This window comes from Sciurus vulgaris, assembly GCF_902686455.1.
Source record: "Sciurus vulgaris genome assembly, chromosome: 17".
Classification (NCBI taxonomy): Eukaryota; Metazoa; Chordata; class Mammalia; order Rodentia; family Sciuridae; genus Sciurus; species Sciurus vulgaris.
This window is the reverse complement of record NC_136478.1, coordinates 43,358,602-43,378,597: the sequence shown is the minus strand read 5'-3', so window position 1 is coordinate 43,378,597 and position 19,996 is coordinate 43,358,602. Positions and strand designations below refer to the sequence as shown.

At 38.1% G+C, this 19,996-nt stretch overlaps 2 protein-coding genes across 6 annotated transcripts in view; one reads left to right on the top strand and one right to left on the bottom strand.

Annotated features, from left to right (window-relative positions):
- Positions 1 to 447: 447 nt before the first annotated feature.
- ZNF30 (zinc finger protein 30) lies at positions 448 to 11,278 on the bottom strand. 5 transcript variants are annotated; one of them, XM_079118542.1, is made up of 5 exons: positions 11,145 to 11,278; positions 8,643 to 8,695; positions 7,279 to 7,411; positions 6,186 to 6,284; positions 448 to 3,551 (listed from the first exon to the last, which is right to left on the bottom strand). In XM_079118542.1, the coding sequence occupies exons 2-5, from the start codon at positions 8,649 to 8,651 to the stop codon at positions 1,267 to 1,269; spliced, it is 2,526 nt and encodes an 841-aa protein (XP_078974668.1). In that variant the 5' UTR covers positions 8,652 to 8,695; positions 11,145 to 11,278; the 3' UTR covers positions 448 to 1,266. The 5 variants fall into 5 exon arrangements, with proteins under 5 accessions (XP_078974668.1, XP_078974669.1, XP_078974670.1 ...); XM_079118543.1 differs by having other exon boundaries at positions 6,186 to 6,281; XM_079118544.1 differs by lacking the exon at positions 6,186 to 6,284.
- A 172-nt stretch (positions 11,279 to 11,450) lies between these two features.
- Positions 11,451 to 19,996, top strand: part of LOC306647672 (zinc finger protein 560-like) — a gene marked incomplete at its 3' end in the record, with an annotated part of 71,478 nt that continues 62,932 nt past the window's right edge. Inside the window, exon 1 of the mRNA XM_079117189.1 lies at positions 11,451 to 11,614. The remainder of the gene's footprint in view (positions 11,615 to 19,996) is intronic.

Genomic DNA, 19,996 nt, shown 5'->3' with positions numbered 1-19,996 from the left:
AAATGATCTCTACATGAATCATCTCTCATGTTCCTTTCTTTTTACAAAGTTTTATCTAGAAGGATTTATCTGAAATTCTAAAATGGATGAGTGGATACAGAGGCAGTTCTAGATTAATTATATCTGTAGGGACTGTCCCTCAAAATTTCACACTATTTATTAAAAAAAAAAAAAAAAAAAAAAAAAGAACCAGATGCAGTGGTACATGCCTATAACCCCGGCAGCTCAGGAGGCTGAGACAGGAGGATTGCAAATCCCAAGCCGGCCTCAGCAAGTTGGTGAGGCCCTAATCAACTGAGCAAGACCCTGTCTCAACAAAAAAAAATAAAAAGGGCTGTGGATGTGTCTCAGTGGTTAACCTCCCCTGAGTTCAATCCCTGGCGCCAAAAAAAAAAAAAAAAGAAAGAAAGAAAACAAAAGAAAAAATTATTGAACATAGGTTTTTTACAAGAATGTAGGTTTTATTGTCACCATTTTAAAACAATGCCCTGAGGTAATAAGTATGAGTTGTATCATCAACAAGCCTGTACCATAGTGGAATGACATGATGTTAACATGGGCAGCAGCTAAAGCTTTCACTGCATTACATTAAATAGTCTTTAAAAACCAAGGTGAATCAACTGAAGTCCGACGACGATTTAAGAGGTACAGGGAGACTTTCCTCACTTCTTCATTCGGGGGCATTAGAATACAGCATACCTAATTTCATCCTGTCCGAGCTGTGAGAATCAAGTTTCTAATGTTTCCCACCTTTCCTCAAGTGTCCACCGAGTCTGATGCTGTGAACGCAAGAAAGACCTAGGGAGGCTTTCTTACGTTTTCTGAATTAAATTATGAATTCTCTAAAACAGACGGTTCCTGACTTAACAATCTTGACTTCTAGATGATGCAAAAATGCTCTGTATTCAGTAGAAATTGTACTTCAGATTCTGATTTTTTTTCAATAAATTACTGATACACTCAACATTTTATTATCACGTAGGTTTGGTGTTAGATGATTTAGCCTACAAGTTAATGTGTTTCAAGAAAGGTTAAGGTAGTTTTGGTTAAACTGTGATGTTTGGTAGGTAGTTAGTTGTACTGCATTAAATGTATTTTCTATCTGTTTATTGGGACATAATCTCATTGTAAGAGAGCATGAGTTAAGTAAGATGAGAACATTTCCAAAAGGTCTACCAACATTCCTAGCATTCAAAAGTTTCTTACAGGTATAATGAACAATGTTTGAACCATATATAAAAAAAGACTTCCCACATTTCTGAAATCTTAGAGTTGTACATCCATATGTTTTCTCTGATGTGCTTTAAGGGCTGAACTATATCTAAAGGTCTTCCCACATGTTTTACATTTAAAGGGCTTCTCACCAGTATGTATCCTCTGATGTTCAGTAAGGAATGAATTCAATCTGAAGGCCTTACCACATTCCCTACATTCAAAGGGTTTCTCACCAGTATGAACACTCTGATGTCGAGTAAGCTGTCCATACACAGCAAAGGCCCTTCCACATTCCTTACATTCATAGGGTTTTTCACCAGTATGAATTCTCTGATGTTTAACAAGGGATGAGCTAGTGGTAAAATTCTTCCCACATTCTTTACATTCATAAGGTTTTTCACCCGTATGAATTCGCTGATGTTGAACAAGGTATGAAAAGGTACTAAAGGCCTTCCCACATTCCTTACACACATAGGGCTTCTCACCGGTATGAGTTCTCCCATGTTGTATGAGATATGAGGCCCGACTAAAAGTCTTTCCACACTCCTTACATTCATAGGGCTTCATATCAGTATGAATTTTCTGATGCTGTGTAAGATGTACATGCACTCTAAAGGCCTTGCCACATTCCTTACATTCATAGGGTTTCTCACCAGTATGAACCCTTTGATGTACAGTGAGTTGATGGCGACTAATCAAGACCTTGCCACATTCATTACATTCAAAGGGTTTCTCAACAGCATGGATTCTCTGATGCTGAACAAGATATGAGCCGGTACTGTAGGCCTTGCCACATTCCTTACACTCATAGGGCTTTTCACCAGTATGAATCCTTTGATGTTGAACAAGATATGAGGCACGACTAAAGGCCTTCCCACACTCTTTACACTCATAGGGCTTCACCCCTGCATGAAATCGCTGATGTGCATTAAGAAAAGAACTAAGCCTAAAGGTCTTTCCACACTCCTTACATTCAAAGGGTTTCTCACCAGTATGAACACTCTGATGTCCAACAAGTTGAGCATAAGCAGTAAAGGCTTTCCCACATTTGTTACATTCATAAGGTTTCTCACCAGTATGAATTCTTTGATGTTTAATGAGGTATGAGCTAGAACTAAAGGCTTTCCCACACTCCTTACACTCATAGGGCTTCTCACCAGTATGAAGTCTTCCATGTTGAACAAGATATGAGGCACGACTAAAGGCCTTCCCACACTCCTTACACTCATAGGGCTTTATCCCTGCATGAAATCGCTGATGTGCATTAAGAAAAGAACTAAGCCTAAAGGTCTTTCCACACTCCTTACATTCAAAGGGTTTCTCACCAGTGTGAGTACTCTGATGTCGAGTAAGCTGTCCATGCACAGTAAAGGCCTTTCCACATTCCTTACATTCATAGGGTTTTTCACCAGTATGAATTCGCTGATGCTGAACAAGGGATGAGCTAGTGGTAAAGTTCTTCCCACATTCTTTACATTCATAAGGTTTTTCACCTGTATGAATTCGCTGATGTTGAACAAGGTATGAAAAGGTACTAAAGGCCTTCCCACATTCCTTACATGCATAGGGCTTCTCACCAGTATGAAGTCTTTTATGTTGAACAAGGTATGAGGCAAGACTAAAGGCTTTCCCACAGTCCTTACACTCATAGGGCTTTACGTCTGCATGAATTCGCTGATGTGCATTAAGAAAAGAACTAAGCCTAAAGGCTTTTCCACACTCCTTACATACAAAAGGTTTTTCACCAGTGTGAATATTCTGATGCCTAATAAGTTTTCCATACACTGTAAAAACTTTCCCACATTTCTCACATTCATAGGGTTTCTCACCATTATGGATTCTTTGATGTTGAACAAGATATGAGCCACTGTAAAAAGCCTTTCCACATGACATACATTCATGTGGTTTCTTCCCAGTATGGATGCGCTGATGTACAGGAAATTGATGGCTACTGTTAAAGGTCTTTCCACATTCCTTACATTTACAAGGTTTCTCAGCAGTGTGAATTCTGCCATGTTTAACACAGGCTGATTCCCTAGTGAAAGCCTTCCCACATTCCTTACATTCATAGGGTTTCTCCCCAACATGCAGTCCCTGATGTATAGAACGCTGATGTCCATTACTAAAGCTCTTTCCATATTCTTTACATTTGTGGGGGTTTTCACTAGCATGCATTTTCTTGTGTGGAACAGACTTTAAGCCTTGACAGAAAGTCTTCCCAAATTCTTGACATGGCTTCTCTCTATTAAGAACTCTTTGATGTAGAGCAAAAGATGTACATTTTTCATAAGTGGAAATTTCTTCATGGCTAATTACTTCATCCTCCAACTGCAAATCTGAAAGAAAATTTAAAAAGCCAAAAAGTTTGTTTTCCAAATGAGAAAAAATAATTTCTATGGAAGAAAAAAAAGACAAATTGAAAAAGTGTAAATTAGAAATAAATGGCTTGAATAAAGATAAATTGTTATAAAATTCAAAAATAAATGCAGAGACTAATGGGAGTTTATGTAAAATAGTAAGATTGGTGATTAGTGAAATAGGTTTCATTTCTGATATTTAGGTGTAGAGCAAAATCTTCAAAGGGCTTGTTTTAAAAAAACAAAACTAATGTTCAAGCACTATCTAGAGCCCTGAGTCAGTATACACAGGGAAGTTCCTGGGCATCAATATTTTTAACATTTCTAACAAATGTTTCTTATTCAGATGAAACTTTCGTAACCCATACTTCATCCCCTCATGGTTTCTTCCTACAGTTAGATTAAACCCACATGCCTTTTTACAAATGATACAGTCCCTGTTTACCCGTCAGGCCTCCTATCAAGCCACAGCTCCCTATGTTCCCTATTTACCTCACTTCCCACTTTCAGCACCTAGAATGTGCCACAAATTTAATTTTCTCATCTTTTGGTTCCATGTGCAGGTGGCACCAACTCCCCAAAATCCTTTGGCATGTGTCATTTGCAGACTGGATCTTTCTCATCCTACATATGTCTAAGGTAAAATGTCACTTTACCAGGAATACTATAAAACTGCTGACCTTGTCTAGGGAGGTTCATGTCTTTTTCTATTCCAACACTTCATTCCTTGACTTCCTACTTGTTTCCAATTTAATTATATAATTAAAATTTTTGTTATGATTTTAATTTATTTTTTCCAAACCTCCTGTAGTAAACAATATCTTGGCCCTCATGATCTTTGTCTGCTCATCATGCCCTTGAATATATTGTGTCACATGGTAAAACTTTCTATATAAGCTATTAATCAACTGATTTAAGATAGGGATATTATCCTGAACTGTCTGGACAGGACCTCAAAAGCAGAGTTTTCTCCTGGCTGAGGACAGATGAGGCTCAGAGAGGTTCAGCAGAAGGGGAAGTCAGAAATATTGAAAGCGTAAAAAGGATAAGCCTTGTTAGCTCTTGGCTTAAAGGTGGAAGGGGCACAAGGAAATAAATTCTGCCAACAACCAGTGACCCTGGAAGAGAACCCTGAGCACCAAAGGATTGCAGCTATGACTGATACCTTGATTTAGCCAACTTGTGCTGATTTCTGACTTGCAACTAATAATACATTAATAAACAACTAATAATACATTCCTCATTTCAGGCCCAACAATTCTTTCATTCAGTACTGAACTATAAGCACACAGTAGTAATTAGCTGATTACAAACAAATCTCTGGACAAAAGAAATGAAATTATAATAATATTAAAAGAGTATTATAATAACAATTACTGATAATCCATTAATATGAATCAGGGAATATGTGATGGAATAGATATTTTCCAGAATGAGGCAGAGGTACAAAGTGAGACTCTGATATCTTGTACCAAAAAAGGAAGGATAATTTCAAAGATTGATGGGTTCCCAAACTCAATCGAGTTATAGTAAATATGTATAAGTTTTTGTATGCCAATCATATCTCAATAAAGTAGTACAAAAATTGTGATTCATGAGTTTGTCCAAAATAAAAAAAAAAGTCACTCAATTTGGAGCTCTGGTAAAAACAATGACAAAAAACTAATGACAAAAGTAGTATGCAAATAATTATTTTGAACTATAAAATAAGTAACAATGAAAGATGAATATATAATGATTCTTGAAGGGAAGAATTACAAAAACCTTATGGGAACTCCACATCCTGAGCTTCTCTGAATGTGGCTTTCTTTTAAATAACATGCCTTTTGTGAGGGCCCTGGAGACTATACCCGTGGCATTGTTACAAGTACTAAATTCTGTGAAATGCACCTTCTTTAAGTCATGGCAACTCCCAAACCTGCCTAATGGGTATCTCATTTCTTGCACCTTATGTTGTGGACGACTGTGCATCTTACATGAACCACTGTGAGGACTCACACTGAAAGGAACGGCTGATGCTGCTGTGCTGGCAAGCTGGAGTTCCTCTTGTGTGATAATCTAGAGGAATGAGCCAAAATACCAAAGGCTGTCTCAGTCTGAATGCTTAGTTGAGCCTAAGATACTTCGGTGGGTACTGCCAGTGAAATATTGTGTGTGTGTAGGGGGAGGTGGGGGGATTATGGAAAATAATATCCTTTTTATTAGTAGATTCTAAAGTATTTAAGGATAAAGAGTTATAATCTGTGCAGCTTACCTAAATAGTATAGCTAAAGTTTTATATGCATATAGGTATAGAGCAAAGTGGTAAAATATTAAGCACCGGTGAATCTAGGTGAAGATATTAAGGATGGTCATTACATTATTCTTTCACCTTTTATGTAGTTTTTAATTCAGTTGGCAAAATGCTAAAACAAACCAAAAACCTACACCTTTAAGAATGGTGTAATATTCCCTTATATTTTTTTTAATATTCCCATATAAGAGATATAAATACAGTATGTACACAAAACAAAAAATCTCAAAGCAATATAAATAGTCTTAGGAATATGTATTCTCCCTGACCACCTGAGCAGTTTCCAGCAGTGATGGTTTCCACACCTGACTCACTCTTACCTGCACAGTGTCTTCTTTTATCTTTCCTCACTGTCTCCCATGGATCCTTCCCTTGTTCCAATAAGGTAATCACATGTGGTTTAGAAAGGGAATACCCTGCTTACAAACAAGCATGCCACACAATAAAGCAAAGAAAAATATTAATTCAAAAGTACCTTGAGCTCTGGTTAATTTGCAATAAAGATCAAAACAATTTTGATAAATACGTCAGAGAAGGGAAAAGGAATTCAAGTAACCAGATTGGTAGGGAAACAGGGTTGTATTTTAAATGAAATCTATGTATCCATCTGTGTACCTACCTACATACTTATCTTCTGTGTCTTAATAGAAAATATAACATTGTAACTGAGAACACAGAATGCAGAAGCAAAGTGCCTGGGTTTGATTTTACTTCTGCCACTTATCAGTCATATGATCTGATTAACTAGGGTCTAATCTACTTAAACAGCCCTGTCATATAAAATGGTTGTAAAAATAGTACCTATCTTATAGGGTGATTCTGAGGATAAAAATCAGTTAATATAAATATCTATAAAGATTCGAGAATAGTGACTCATACATGATAAGCCCAACATAAACTATTCACATTACAATTGTTACTTTGCTTAGGAAAAAAACCAAGAAGTTTTCCTGAGTCACCTCTATTTATAGGATATTCATTTAATCTTAAATGCAAAGTTCAGGAATTATATATTTTAACTATAAAATCAGATTAACTATGTCGTAGGAAATAAAATGAGGTAAATTAGCTTTAAATGATTTGTTTACACAAACCACCATTTGTATAGGCTTTTCAGGTATTTGAAAAAATTCAGACTCTCTGTGGAGCTGTTCTGCCTATATATGGGTCAGATTTTCATAGAGCATTTATATCAATCTTGAGCTTAAACACAATGGAAATCTGGCCTCTCTGTCAATGTTTATGCAATAATGAAATTCTAATCTTCTTGTTTCATCCTTTCTAGCCTAACAAAGCTAGAAACTCTTTGGGATCATGGAGAATTAATTGCATTCACTTAAGACAGTCATAAAATTTATAATGGACAAAGTTTCAGGGAGTGGATTTTAAGTTATTTGAGAGAGGTAAACTTACCCAGTGAGACTAAATTCCTATAGTTCTCCAACATCACATCTCTGTACAAGTCTCTCTGAGCAGATTCTAGGCTTTGCCACTCTTGCTGAGAGAAGGTGATAGCCACATCCCTGAATGTCACTGATCCCTGAAACTGTAAACCCACATATATCTGGTGAAATTAAAGAAGGTATTTCAAGTTTCAGTGTACTAAGAGAGTAATAATATAGTAATCAAGTAGGCTGAAAGCCTATGACATGGGGATTGAATGGGAAGCTTAGTATCTGTATGTTGTAGAAGAATCTTATTGCCACAGACAAAATTTCCTATATGTTGTGGGATACTTCAATTCTCTAGACCTATAGGGAAATGAATAAAATAATATCATTTCCCCTGTTTTATAAAATAGCACATACAAAGACAGTGCTTGCTACGTACCCAACTAACAAAATCTCAAGAACTATTAGTCTCTACATTATTTTCCCTTTAAGAGAAAAAAGCTATGGTTTTTTCTTTCAAATAAATTTCTATTTAAAAAAGTAGGCATAACAAAATTTGTTAATTCTACAAGCTTTAATATCATTCTGTCAAATCATAAGCACTTTTCCTTCTGTTGAAATAAATTTTTTTCCATGAGGACATAAAAGTCATCTTAAGGATATAGATAAGAGTTAGCAAATTATTTTATATTTATAAATGTATATTGGACTATCTCAGGTTTCCCCAGTTCTGTAATCTGTTAATCTACTACTTTGGATAAGATACTTGTATTGTTATGCAAGATCCCTTGCTTGACCCTTTTTGCTGTTCTTGAATCAGTGGATTATAATGAAGATGATTCAGAATCATATGTATGCTACCCATTCCACAGACTGACCTCGCATCACTCTCAAGGATTCCCTGGCAAAATCATATGGAGGTTTTCATGTCACAATGAAGCTCCTAGTCAACCTTAAGAGCATGTGATCTCTTCATACTAATATTATGATCAATCAATACAAAACTCCATCTTATCAGGATTCTGGAAAACTTCTAATCTTCTGATGTAGGATCTAATAAAGCCAACAGCTCTAACTCACCAAACCACAGACAGAGGAAGCTCAAATAATTCTCTCATGGACATCACTCCTTCAGTATTCTATCACAGCCCTTCCACAAAGACTTATCACATAGTACCTGTTCAGTTATTTACTCAATGAATTCATAAACACTGTTTACAACAGAGGACCTCATAAGGAGGAAACAGTTATTTGGCATCATCCTTTCAATGAAGAATCAATAAGCAATTAGATGGTGTTCTCTTAGGCAGAACAATTGAGGTTCATTAATGAAAATAGCTACGTAATCTAAAAATCCCACTATTTCAAGAAGAAATGCCAACTTACACAGGCCATGCTTTTAGAAATATGGGGTTCCTCTTCCAGAGAAGTTCTCAGAGCTGAGAGAAGAAAAGGAAGCTTTAGTATTCCCAAGGACATAAATTGATAAATTTTGTCCCTTCATTTATTTTCCAAACTATGCTACAACTACCATTGAACAAATTTTTGAGGAAAAACAGGAGGATTTGAACTCAAGTGAACCAAGCCATTCCTGGATGCAGAACAGTGATGAAGGCAGACTCTAATTCCATCACATGAATCTATCCAACCATTTACATTACATTGAACTGATACAAGATCATTACTGTATATTAAATTATTTGCACATCAATGGTTTTAAGTATCTTTATAATGCATAGCACCTTTGTTAATAGAATAAAATCACAATGTTTCTCCCCAGAAAATTACGTGTGTGTTTATTTCTTTCTTTATAAAAATTTTTTAAAAATTTTGTTTTTTAGTTGTAAGTAAACACAATACCTTTATTTTATTTTTATGTGGTACTGAGGATTGAACCCAGGGCCTCATGCATGCTAGGCAAACATTCTACCACTGAGCCACAAACCCGGCCCACTGTGTTTATTTTCTACATACAATTCTGCATGTAGTTACAGGTGGGCTGTGGTTGCCTGAAAGACTCTAAATAATGTCAAATATCTTCATTTTTAAGAATTTCTTTTTTTAGCCAATGAATTTATTTCTATTGCTACTGAATTCTGAAGAATAACCCAGAATTACCAAATAATAAATAGCTACTATTTCCTAAACATGTACCATGTTCCAGGCACGGTTTTAATGGACTTTACACATAGTAAATCATCTTATCCTGGTGGGAAAGGTGGCTCATGCCTGTAATCCCGGTGGGCCCATAGGCTGAGGCAGGAGAGACACAAGTTCAAAGCCAGCCTCAGCAATTTAGCAAGGCCCCAAGCAACTCAGCAAGACCCTGTCCCTAAATAAAACATTAAAAAAGGGCTGGGATGTGGCTCAGTGGTTAAGCATCCCTGGGTTCAATCCCTGGTACCAAAAAACAAGACAAAACAAAACAAAAAAAATCTTATCCTTATATCCCCATGAAGTAGAAACTATTATCAATCCTATTTTGGAGATGTAGACAAGAGTACATAAATAGACTATTCAAACTCAAACATCAAGTAAGTGGCAGAACTAATATTCAAAAGTCAGATATTTAAAATTCAGAACTCATACTCTTCAACTGCACACCACACTGCATCTCACAGTCTAACGAGGTCTGAAATAGACTTGCAGTCAAACCTCATACAAGACCTAATAAGTTTCTGAGGACACAGAGCAACCTATATATGCTCAAATCTACAATCACATTCCCACTCATAAAAGCTTCACCCAGAAAATGACTTTGTCATGTTTACTAAAATCATTAAACTGATTTCTATCTTGCTAAGCTCTGATAATGATGCCTCAGGCAAAATATTACCTAGCATGCAATGCAACATAAATACTAAGTGTCCCCCTTACCAAATCAGAATCTAAAATACAGTTTTAGCAAACTTCAGAGTTGTATTTCTCTACCATACTGTCACAATGCTTAGAAAGAGCGCACAGAAGAGGATCTGAATGATTTGTTCAAAGGGAACCAGATGTTAACTAAGAGAAAGAAAATGAGCTGTCACAGGGAAGGGGGATGCAATCTCCCAGGACCTCATTCACAAGATCTGGGTAGGTCACTATTTCGAAGAATATTTCAGGCTAAGGAAAATAAATGTTCTCATATTCTGAAAATAATTTGATGTACAAAAGAGACACACAAATTTTCCTAAATCTTAATTCTAGTTAATGTAGCAATTATTTCTTTGCTTTAGGGTCTTTGGAGAATGACAGAATAAAGGAGACAAAAGGCCTTGCGGGGCTCAGAAAACACCCTCCAGACCACACTCAACCCTTCCTCACCCATATAACCAGATGGAAGTGAGTGGGAGGCGGCGTCTGGAGGCAGTGCCGTGGGAATGCTGCGCTTCTCAAACGCGGAACAGGCACTCACAGAGCCCGCAACCGGGACCGGGGAGTTCTACTCCGGGAGATTTCCCAACCAAGCTTCTCAGGAGTTTTTCTCGAGAACATTTCAAGTTCTAAAATTCCCATCTGAAGATCAATTCCGAGCCTTCTTGCTGGGAAACTTCATTCAAGAACTGAGCTCACTCTGGGGACCACCGGTTTGGGGCAGACCTTGTGGCTGTTCGGGAAAAGGGTGCAGAAGGCAAAAGGAGCCTAAATTCCCGCAGCTGAAAGAATCCAGGTTCACAGAGGTCACGCGCCCAGTCTTCCTGGGGGTACACGGTCCCGGTCACATGCGCGGACATTCACAGTGACCCCTTTCCTCCCCAACTCCCGCTGCTCCTACACACAGGCTTGGGATCCGGTCTGGATCAGCCCTGTCGGCGTCCTGCGTGCCCCGTCCACTCCACGGCCGCAAACTGCCCCACCCGCGCAACTCCCCACACTTTTTCCCTTCATAGAAATCCAACTTACCCCGTGGGGCTCGCCCGAGTCTGCAAGCCCTCGCCCCGAGACTGGGCGCGATTTCTTCCTCACAGAAATCCAAAGCTCCTTACCAGGCTAAAAAACCACAGCACAGCAGACAGCCAGAGCACTAGGCGAAGTTGCCCCGGGGGCCTCTGGGAAGCGTAGTTCTAGGCTAAATTGGTCGAACCGCAGTGGCCTATGGGACATGTAGTTCGGAGTCGTAAAACCGAAAACAAGCGTGACCGCCCGCCCACGAGAACCTCCCACCCTGTGCCCCGGAGGCTTGTGGGAGCTCCTGTAGGTGCTGGGGCCTCGCGGGCGCCGTCGCAGACTCAATCATTCACATTGGTCACCCCCAAGGGGACAATGCCCGCTTCAGAGCTACTGGGCGGGTTTGAGGGGTCTGTGGTCATCGCCCAGAGACTAGGGCCTGGCCGCACCAGGAGTTCTAGATTGCTCGGCGTCTGCGATCCGGAGTAGGTGCTCAACTTTCTACCCAGACAACACCAGACGAAACAAACAACAAAACCCCCACAGTATATACCAAAATGGTTTATTATCTCAAACCTATGAAAAACAGGTGTTTGGAATGATTTTTCTGTATCTACTTTTCTGCTACAGGAATGCTATTATTTAATAAACCATTAATAGGACTAATTTATAGTGATGATTAATAAGACTAATTACATTGGAGGACAATGTTTCCACTGGTACAGCTATTTAACTTTTTATTAGACAATTAAATTGTGTAAGCTAGATTACTGTGTATTCATAAGAGACATAAATGTAAGATCATTCAAAAGGAGAACGTAATTATGAAATGACTAAGTATTCCCTATATTTAAAAGACATGTTATATATATGTCCTATATATATATTAGGATATTTTTACCCTTTCTGCTTCTTTTTCCAATAATAACTACTTCTGCCTCTAGCCTTTATGGCATTCTTCTTGTGTGTAAGCTCGAGGGCGTGGGCTGGTGGCCAAACAAAAGTCGGACAAAAATGGCAGAAGCAAGCTTTATTGGAATTTGGCTCTCTGTCGAAATTTTCAGCCCTGGGGGGGGTACAGATCAGTGTGGAGAGCTAGAGAAAATCGCAAGTGGCCAGGCTGCCCAGGGTCTTTACAGGCCGGAATAGGCGGGGGAAGGCTTGAGGGTTTAGTGTCCCCTGGGGTTGCCTGGAGACTCCGTTGATTGACGGGTGGTTGCAGGACGCCGCTAAAGTTTATCTGTTGGCGTCTGATTGGTTGTCCTTTGGCGCGTGGACTGCTTGATGCCCCAGTTCTCCGCGCTTGCAGTGGGTTGCTAGCTGTTTTGTTCTCTCCCACGCAGCTGCTTAAATCCAGACTGGACATTGTGTAGTTTAAAACAGTACTGGACAGATGTAAAAATCACTTTGACTTGCAGTTCTGCTCGAGTCAGGCCCATATGACCCTAATTCTTGTTGCCCGTCCATATGATGACCTCAAGCTAAATATCCTTTCAGTAGTAGCGTTTGAGTGTGGAATAACTAGGATTTTACTTCCTAGCAACAGCAGGGTTTTTTGGGATTTGTAGGAATTAATTTCTGGGTCTCCAAAAATTCCATCCAAATGAGAATGATTACAATGTCAGTGCTATCTAACCCAGAAATCACCAAAAGAGAATCCTTGATAACTATTGTTTTAATGACAGATGGAAGAAGACATACAATTGACTTAGGTAAATTAAACAGCATGCTGCACAACATAAAGGAAAGATCTTAATGTTGGGCATGATGGAAAACAGCGTGATAGTGTTGTTGGAGATGGGCCTTTTCACGTTCAGGATGAGACAGGGAAATACTTCTAGATCTACATTTAAAAAGACACCGATGTTTGTCAAAAACAATAAATTGTTAAATTAACTTTTACATACCACATGAACAAACGTGTGTTCTATCATTCCTTTGATTTATGAAACTAAGTAGAGTTATATTTCCTGATCTAGAGATTGCAACTAAAATATCCCATGGTTGAACAAAAGGAGACATTTGAAAAATGGAGTTTCAAATGATATTTCTATGAAGATTGTAATGAACCACATAAAAATGAAATAAAAGATTGTTGATATCCAAATACAAACAAAACTACTCATTTATCTGCATCTTCAGTAAGCAAAGAAGGTGGAAATTTTTGGCAAAAATTCTTCCAATCCATAAATTTCTCACTAAAGAAAATAAGATCTATTTGCTAATTGTTCTGCACAACCTATACCCAACATGACTAACAGTGATGTAATTTGCTTACCTGTGATACTGAAGACTTTACAAGTTTTTGGCCACTTCAGTTTCCTCAAAACATGGAAAAGTATTTTAACTTTGTAGAAATGGAAGAATACATGTGTCTAGACATGTACTTACAACACAGGAGTCGTTGTTAGTCAAACAAAAGATGTTACAAGGTTGACCTGCCATAAAACCATATTTTCAAAGTGTGGTACAAGAAAGTGCTTTTCTCTAATTTGGAAATGCATTGACAATGAGTATGGAGGAGAGGAGTACAGTAAAACAGAAATGTGTGTGATATCACCCCACAATTGCCTGTTCTGCAGTGAATGCTCTGTGATGAATGTCAACCTGTTATATAAAATAATCACACTTTACATCTACTTTCCAAGTCAGCCACATATCTTTATTCCAAATCTCTTTATATCCAATCATCCAGTCCTTTTCCATCAATGTCTCTGACCTGGGTCACTGGCCACTGCCTAGGAATTTACATATATTCTTACATCAGGCCATTTCTTCTGCATAAAATAGCTGACCAAGGGCTGTGTTCTCAGGTCAGCTCCATGAGAATGCTTCTGTCCACTATCAAGCCTATTCCAGAACATGACTTGAACATGCATGCACACTGAAATGATTCATCCCACATCCTTCAGCTTAACATAGAGGCCCACTCATAACTTCCAGAGTTATGAGTTAGGGACACAACACGGATGGTGGATTATATGTACATGTGGACTAATCTGCTTATATAACTTGTTGTGTTCTGACCCTGCTCAGGCTTGATCCTGGACATGTCATTTCTATTTTATAATGAATTCCTTCTGGGCCTCTTCAACTTTATGACTTGGTTAGAACAAAAGGGCCCAGCTCATAAAAGGAAGTTCCAGATGTATGGTTATCTAGTAAATAACACATATTTACTAGGGCTTAGTAACACAAGAGGAACTATTTCTAAAACTACTTTTAATTCTCTGTTGTAGATGGCATGGCCTTGCTCCAAATTCAGGAAACTGAATTGTGATTCTTTCACTGGTCCTTGGCATAAAACCCAGACTACATTGTTTCCCAGCACTGACATCTCCAGCAGGATCTGCCACAATCTGGATCTTCTGACCACTTTCCTGCGATAGGTCCCATTCCGATCGGGAAACCTTTTGCACATCTCAGCATATAGTAGGCCAATGTAATGTTTAAAGAGATATACCAGGTACTGTGCTTTCTATTTTATGGAATGGGATTTAAGAGGCAGTAATCTGTCTTTTACTTTGGAGTGAATGTTCTGGCCTGCCCCTCACTACTCTATTCTAAAATATTATTGGAGCAGAAAGGTTCTGAATCTTCATAGAGTTTATCTGTAACCCTATGGAAAATGTGTTCTTCTAGAATTTTATGGAATGGGATTTAAGAGGCAGTAATCTGTCTTTTACTTTGGAGTGAATGTTCTGGCCTGCCCCTCACTACTACATTCTAAAATATTATTGAAGCAGCAAGGTTCTGAATCTTCATAGAGTTTATCTGTAACCCTATGGAAAATGTGTTCTTCTAGGCCTCTAGCATCCTGGCCTCCTCTTGTCCTTCCTTTCCAGTCATCATGATGTCATGATATAATTGATCAATGAGACATGCTGTGGGCTATCTAGGTGGTTCAGGTCTCTTCTAACTGTATTTTAACAGAGAGCAGGAGAATTAATGGAGTTCTGGGGCAAAACCATACATTAATTTTGTTTCCTATTCCATATAAATGTGAACTGCTGCCTCTTTTCTGATCAGAATAGAAAAGGACACCTTTGCCAAATCAGTAGCTAAATACCATATACATGCATCCTTTTAAATCTGTTGTAGGAGATCTGGGTCTGGTTTTGGTCTATGTCAAAGGGAAAGTGATAAAATGGGATAATATTTGTGAAAACCAAGATAATAGAGCATCCAAAAGATACTTCATGATTGAAAGTAGCAACAATTGCAAAGTTATAAAGAAATGTTAGGAATGATGTCCATAGGAAGTATCAATGACTCTACATTTATGAGGCAAGGGCCTTATAAATACCCAAAAGTTCTTGATTAAAAAGAAGACGTGAAGTGTAACAGGGGTTCTCATTTAGTAGGAAAGACAGTGAGTCTTATTTCCTGAATACTGAGAATGAAATGAGTGGAGCCTCCTAGTGGAGCTGTAGGTAGACACATAAGCCCTGGAGCACATATAATTCCTCAGGGATAAAGAGGCCCAGTGGGAACCAGCATGATGAACAGTGCAACTGATTTTGGAATCAATGAGAGCTTGGACACTGTTCGTCCATAAACAGAAGAGAAATGGATGTCAAGGTCAAAGGAAGACTTGGGAAGAGGAGTAGAAAGAATATGTAATGAAACCAAAATGGAAAATGAGCTTTAAAAAAAGTCACCCAAGCTGAAACAGGAGATATATTCAGGAAGGCAATCATCAGTGTCCAATGTGGTAGAAAAGTGGGGTTGAATCGAGGCAGGGGGTGACATTTTGGAAGGTGATTCTGATAGCAACATGAAAGAGACATAAACGTGACTAAAGAGGTGAAGAAGAAAATGGCCAGAGATGCTACAGAGGAAGACTGCAGAGCTGAGGCTCTCACTGAAAAATTACTGGCTCTCCAATGGGTATTTACCATGAGCCAAGGACTGTTCTAACTTCCTCCTCAGCGTGAGGACTTTGGGGGCATTCCCAAAGACTCAGTCAGTCTTTTAAAAATCCACACTCACAATATGTTTGGCAATTTAATTCTCTCATAAGACTTGATGGATTTTTTTTTTAATTCACTTGATTTCATTAAGCTTCTGGGCTAATTGCATTGCCACCCTCTAAATGATACTTACCTTAGACTTAATCAGTGGCACTTAGAACTTGTCAGGACACTGTGGGACCATGCACTTGGTCTTTTCCCTAAGCTGTTTTTTCTAATGAAAAATATTTAATGGGAGACACACCACATTTCCAATCTGAGGTCCTAATAAAATATATAATGGCTACATTTTTGACTTCCTCATGGCCCTAGGCTTATGGTCATAACCTTAGAGGTCATAACATTAATTTTATCTGCTTCTTTATGTTGTATCTTCATTTGTTTACTAAGTAAAATATATAACATTTGTGATGAGTGCCATAAAAATATAAAGTAGAACAATGAAACAGAAATAGTCATGGAGTTGCAGTTTTCAGTAAGGTGACAAAAAAAGTCACTCGTGGGGTGGGTGTGCAGAAGCAGCCACATGAACACCTGAGGTTGTGTTTTAAGAAAGCAACAGGATGAAGCCCTACACATTATGTTAGTATGTGAGAGCAACAGCAATGTGTCTGGAGTAGAGTGAGCTGGAAGAAAGTGATTTTAATACTGCATCCATTTTATTGATTACATTTATCAGATTAAGTTTCAACAAATGCAAGAGAATGTCACTGAGTTATGTTTTGTAAACTTATTGATTTATTCCCATGTCAGGATTTTACAGTCATGTCTATAGTTTTATTATTTGATGCCTTTGTTTTTGTTTGCTTGTTTATTATTTTTTAAATACATAGAAGAGCCAATCACTTCTACTTGCACACCTTAATCAATGCTGACTTATCTCTTTATGGAGCTTTTTCTTTTTTGTAAATTTTACAACATATTTTCAAATTCACCATTATTCCCTCAAGAAAATTTAATTATTCTGGGAAACCGACATTGTTTAACATTAAGTCATCTATTCCAAAGAATGTGATAAATTTCTGTTTTAGACTGAATTTTTTATTTATGTGTTAGCTTTCCATCACTGTTATGAAATACCTGACATTATCAACGGCAAAGGAGGAAAGGTTCATTATCACTTGTGGTGTCAGTCCATGGTTGTTTGACCCTGATGTATTGGATCTGTGGTGGCATAATACATCATGACAGGAGCAGGCGGCAGAGGCCCATAGAAGGGAGGAAGCAAAACATAATAATAAAAATAAAAGCGAGAGAGACAAAGAGAGAGAAAGGAGTTGGGGGTCCCACTGCCTTCATTGGCATTTCCTCAATGACCTAACCTCCTTCCACTCGACCTCACCTCCTAAAGTTTCTTTCACCTCCCAGTAGGGGCACAGACCGATGATCAGTTCTTTAGCACATGGGCCTTTGGGGAACACTTATCTAAACCAAGCAGTTTTTATCAGTTTGATGTCTTCTCATAGAGATAATGATATTCTTTGTTAGATATTAAACTATATTTTCTGTTTGGCTATTGTTGGTATAGACAATTAATCTGCAAGCTGCATTTGGGCACCAATTTCTCTAGCTTTGTTCTTCCAAAACCCCAAGTCCAGTGATTTAGGACTTGGGGAAGTTTTTTTTTTCCTCTGAGGCTCTGTTTACCACTAGCATTAGGCCACTAACACCCAATGGAAGCGGGAAGTGGGTGAATCCAACATTAGGTTGTGGTGTCTAGGGCTCATCTCATCTCCTTATACTCAACAGAAAATATACCAGTTGGAAATTTTCATTAAATATTATAATATAAAACACATATTCCTGAGAATATTTCTGGCAACATAATCTTATGGATCACAAGTCAAATGAAGATCGAAGATCTTCAAAAGGGAAAATAAGGTAGAGTGCTTGCCTCATAAGCACAAGGGTTCAAATCCCCAGCACTGCAAAAAAAAAAAAAAAAAAAAAAAACCAAAAGGGAAAATAATCTGATTTGTATATACTACTAGAATGTAAAATTTATTATAAGCTAAAATTATCATTTTAGAAAAAATGATTTTATTCTGTGAAATGAGAATTTTGGAGATATGAATCACTAAACATTCACAAACAGTCCCAAAAAGCAGCAAGGAAAACTGTAATGTAAAAATGCAATTCTTAGGGACTGGGAAGATAGCTCAGTCGGTAGAGTGCTTGCCTTGTAAGCACAAGGCCCTGGGTTCGATCCCCAGCACCCCCCCCCAAAAAAAATGCAATTCTTTAAGAAAAGGTAGATAACACCGTGAGAAACTTTGGCCCCTGTGTTAGTCAACATTATGTCCCTGTGACCAAAATACCTGACATAAACAGAGAGTTGTGGTGAAGGAAACCTGCTTATTTCATGGAAGCCAGGAAGCAGAGAGAGAGATACAGAGAGAGAAGGGAGAGTAGGGGTCAGAGACAAAACACACCCTTGCAGTGCACACCCTCAGTGACCTACTCCCTCCAACTAGGCCCCGCCTCCTACATTTTTCACCACCTCCCAATAATCCAAATTATTAATCCTTCAGATAAATCAATCAGCTGATGGGATTAGATCTCTTATGATCCAATCATTTCCTAAAAGTCCCACTCTGAACATGTGAGACTTTGGAGGACATTCCAGAAACAAACCATGACAGCCCCACATGCTGAAGATACTGTGAGAAATGTAGTGGAGCATCCTCAGGGTGGGGGACCTAGGGTATGTATCTATCAATTCCCATCCTCACTGGTTGGGATGTTCCTGGAGAGAGTACCCCTTGTAGTTTGGTTAGCATCTGGAGGTGGCTAAGGAAACTCCCAGGTCCTGGAGAAAGATCTCAGGGAAACATACAGGCATACACACACACACACACACACACACACACACACACACACACAACACACTTTCTTTTATTCAAGTATGATCTAGCTATTGTATTTCCTTATATAATATTTTATCTTTTCTCTGCATGGTATTTTCTCTCCTTTGTAGGTTTTTTCCCCAGATTTTGTACTTCCACTTTATTATTTTTTAAAGTGTTTTTTAGTTGTTTATGAACCTTTATTTAATTTGTTTATTTATATGTGATGCTGAGACTCGAACCCAGTGCCTCACACATGCTAGGCAAGTGCTCTACCACTGAGCCACAACCCAGCCCCATACTCCCACTTTAATTCTTCAACCCCTAGAATTTTTGTATATTTTCTATTTCTTTAATCTTTATTATGTCTTATTTTCCAGCTGCTTTTAGCATTCTTTTCATCTATTCTTTCTGTTTTCAGTTGATTGATTTCAGTTCTTTTTTGTGTTTTTTCCCTTCCTTTGAATTGTGTTGGGTTTAATTTGCTCTTCTTTTTCTACTTTCTTAAGGTGGAAGCATAGATCATAGGTTTTTCTCCTGTAAGTGTCTAATGCTTAAAACACCTCTCAGAACACTGCTTTAGTTGCATCCCACAAATTTTGACATGTTGTGTTCAAATTTATTTTCAATTAAATATTTTCAAATTTACCTTGTGACCTCCCCATTGACTGCAGGGTTGTTTAGAGGAGTCCTGTTTATTTTCCAGGTATTTGGAGATTTTCTAGTTCACTTTTTGTTCTCTGGTTCATATTTCATCTGTTTCCATTTTGCTTTTACCACATCATCTGAGTTTTTTTTTTATATAACTGACTGTATTTTATGATTAATGTTTCCTTTAGATCTTTTATATTATTAGTATACTTCTTTTCCTCTTTGAATGATATTACTATAATCATTTTTATTATTGCATTTAAGTGGACTTTTAGTCTTTTCCAAAGAGCTGCAGGCACTTAAGATAGGAACCTGTTGCTATAGACAAAATTGTTTTTTCAGTTGCAGGTGAATTCAGGGGGACTGGAAGAAACATGGAGAAGGGCCTTTATGCTAT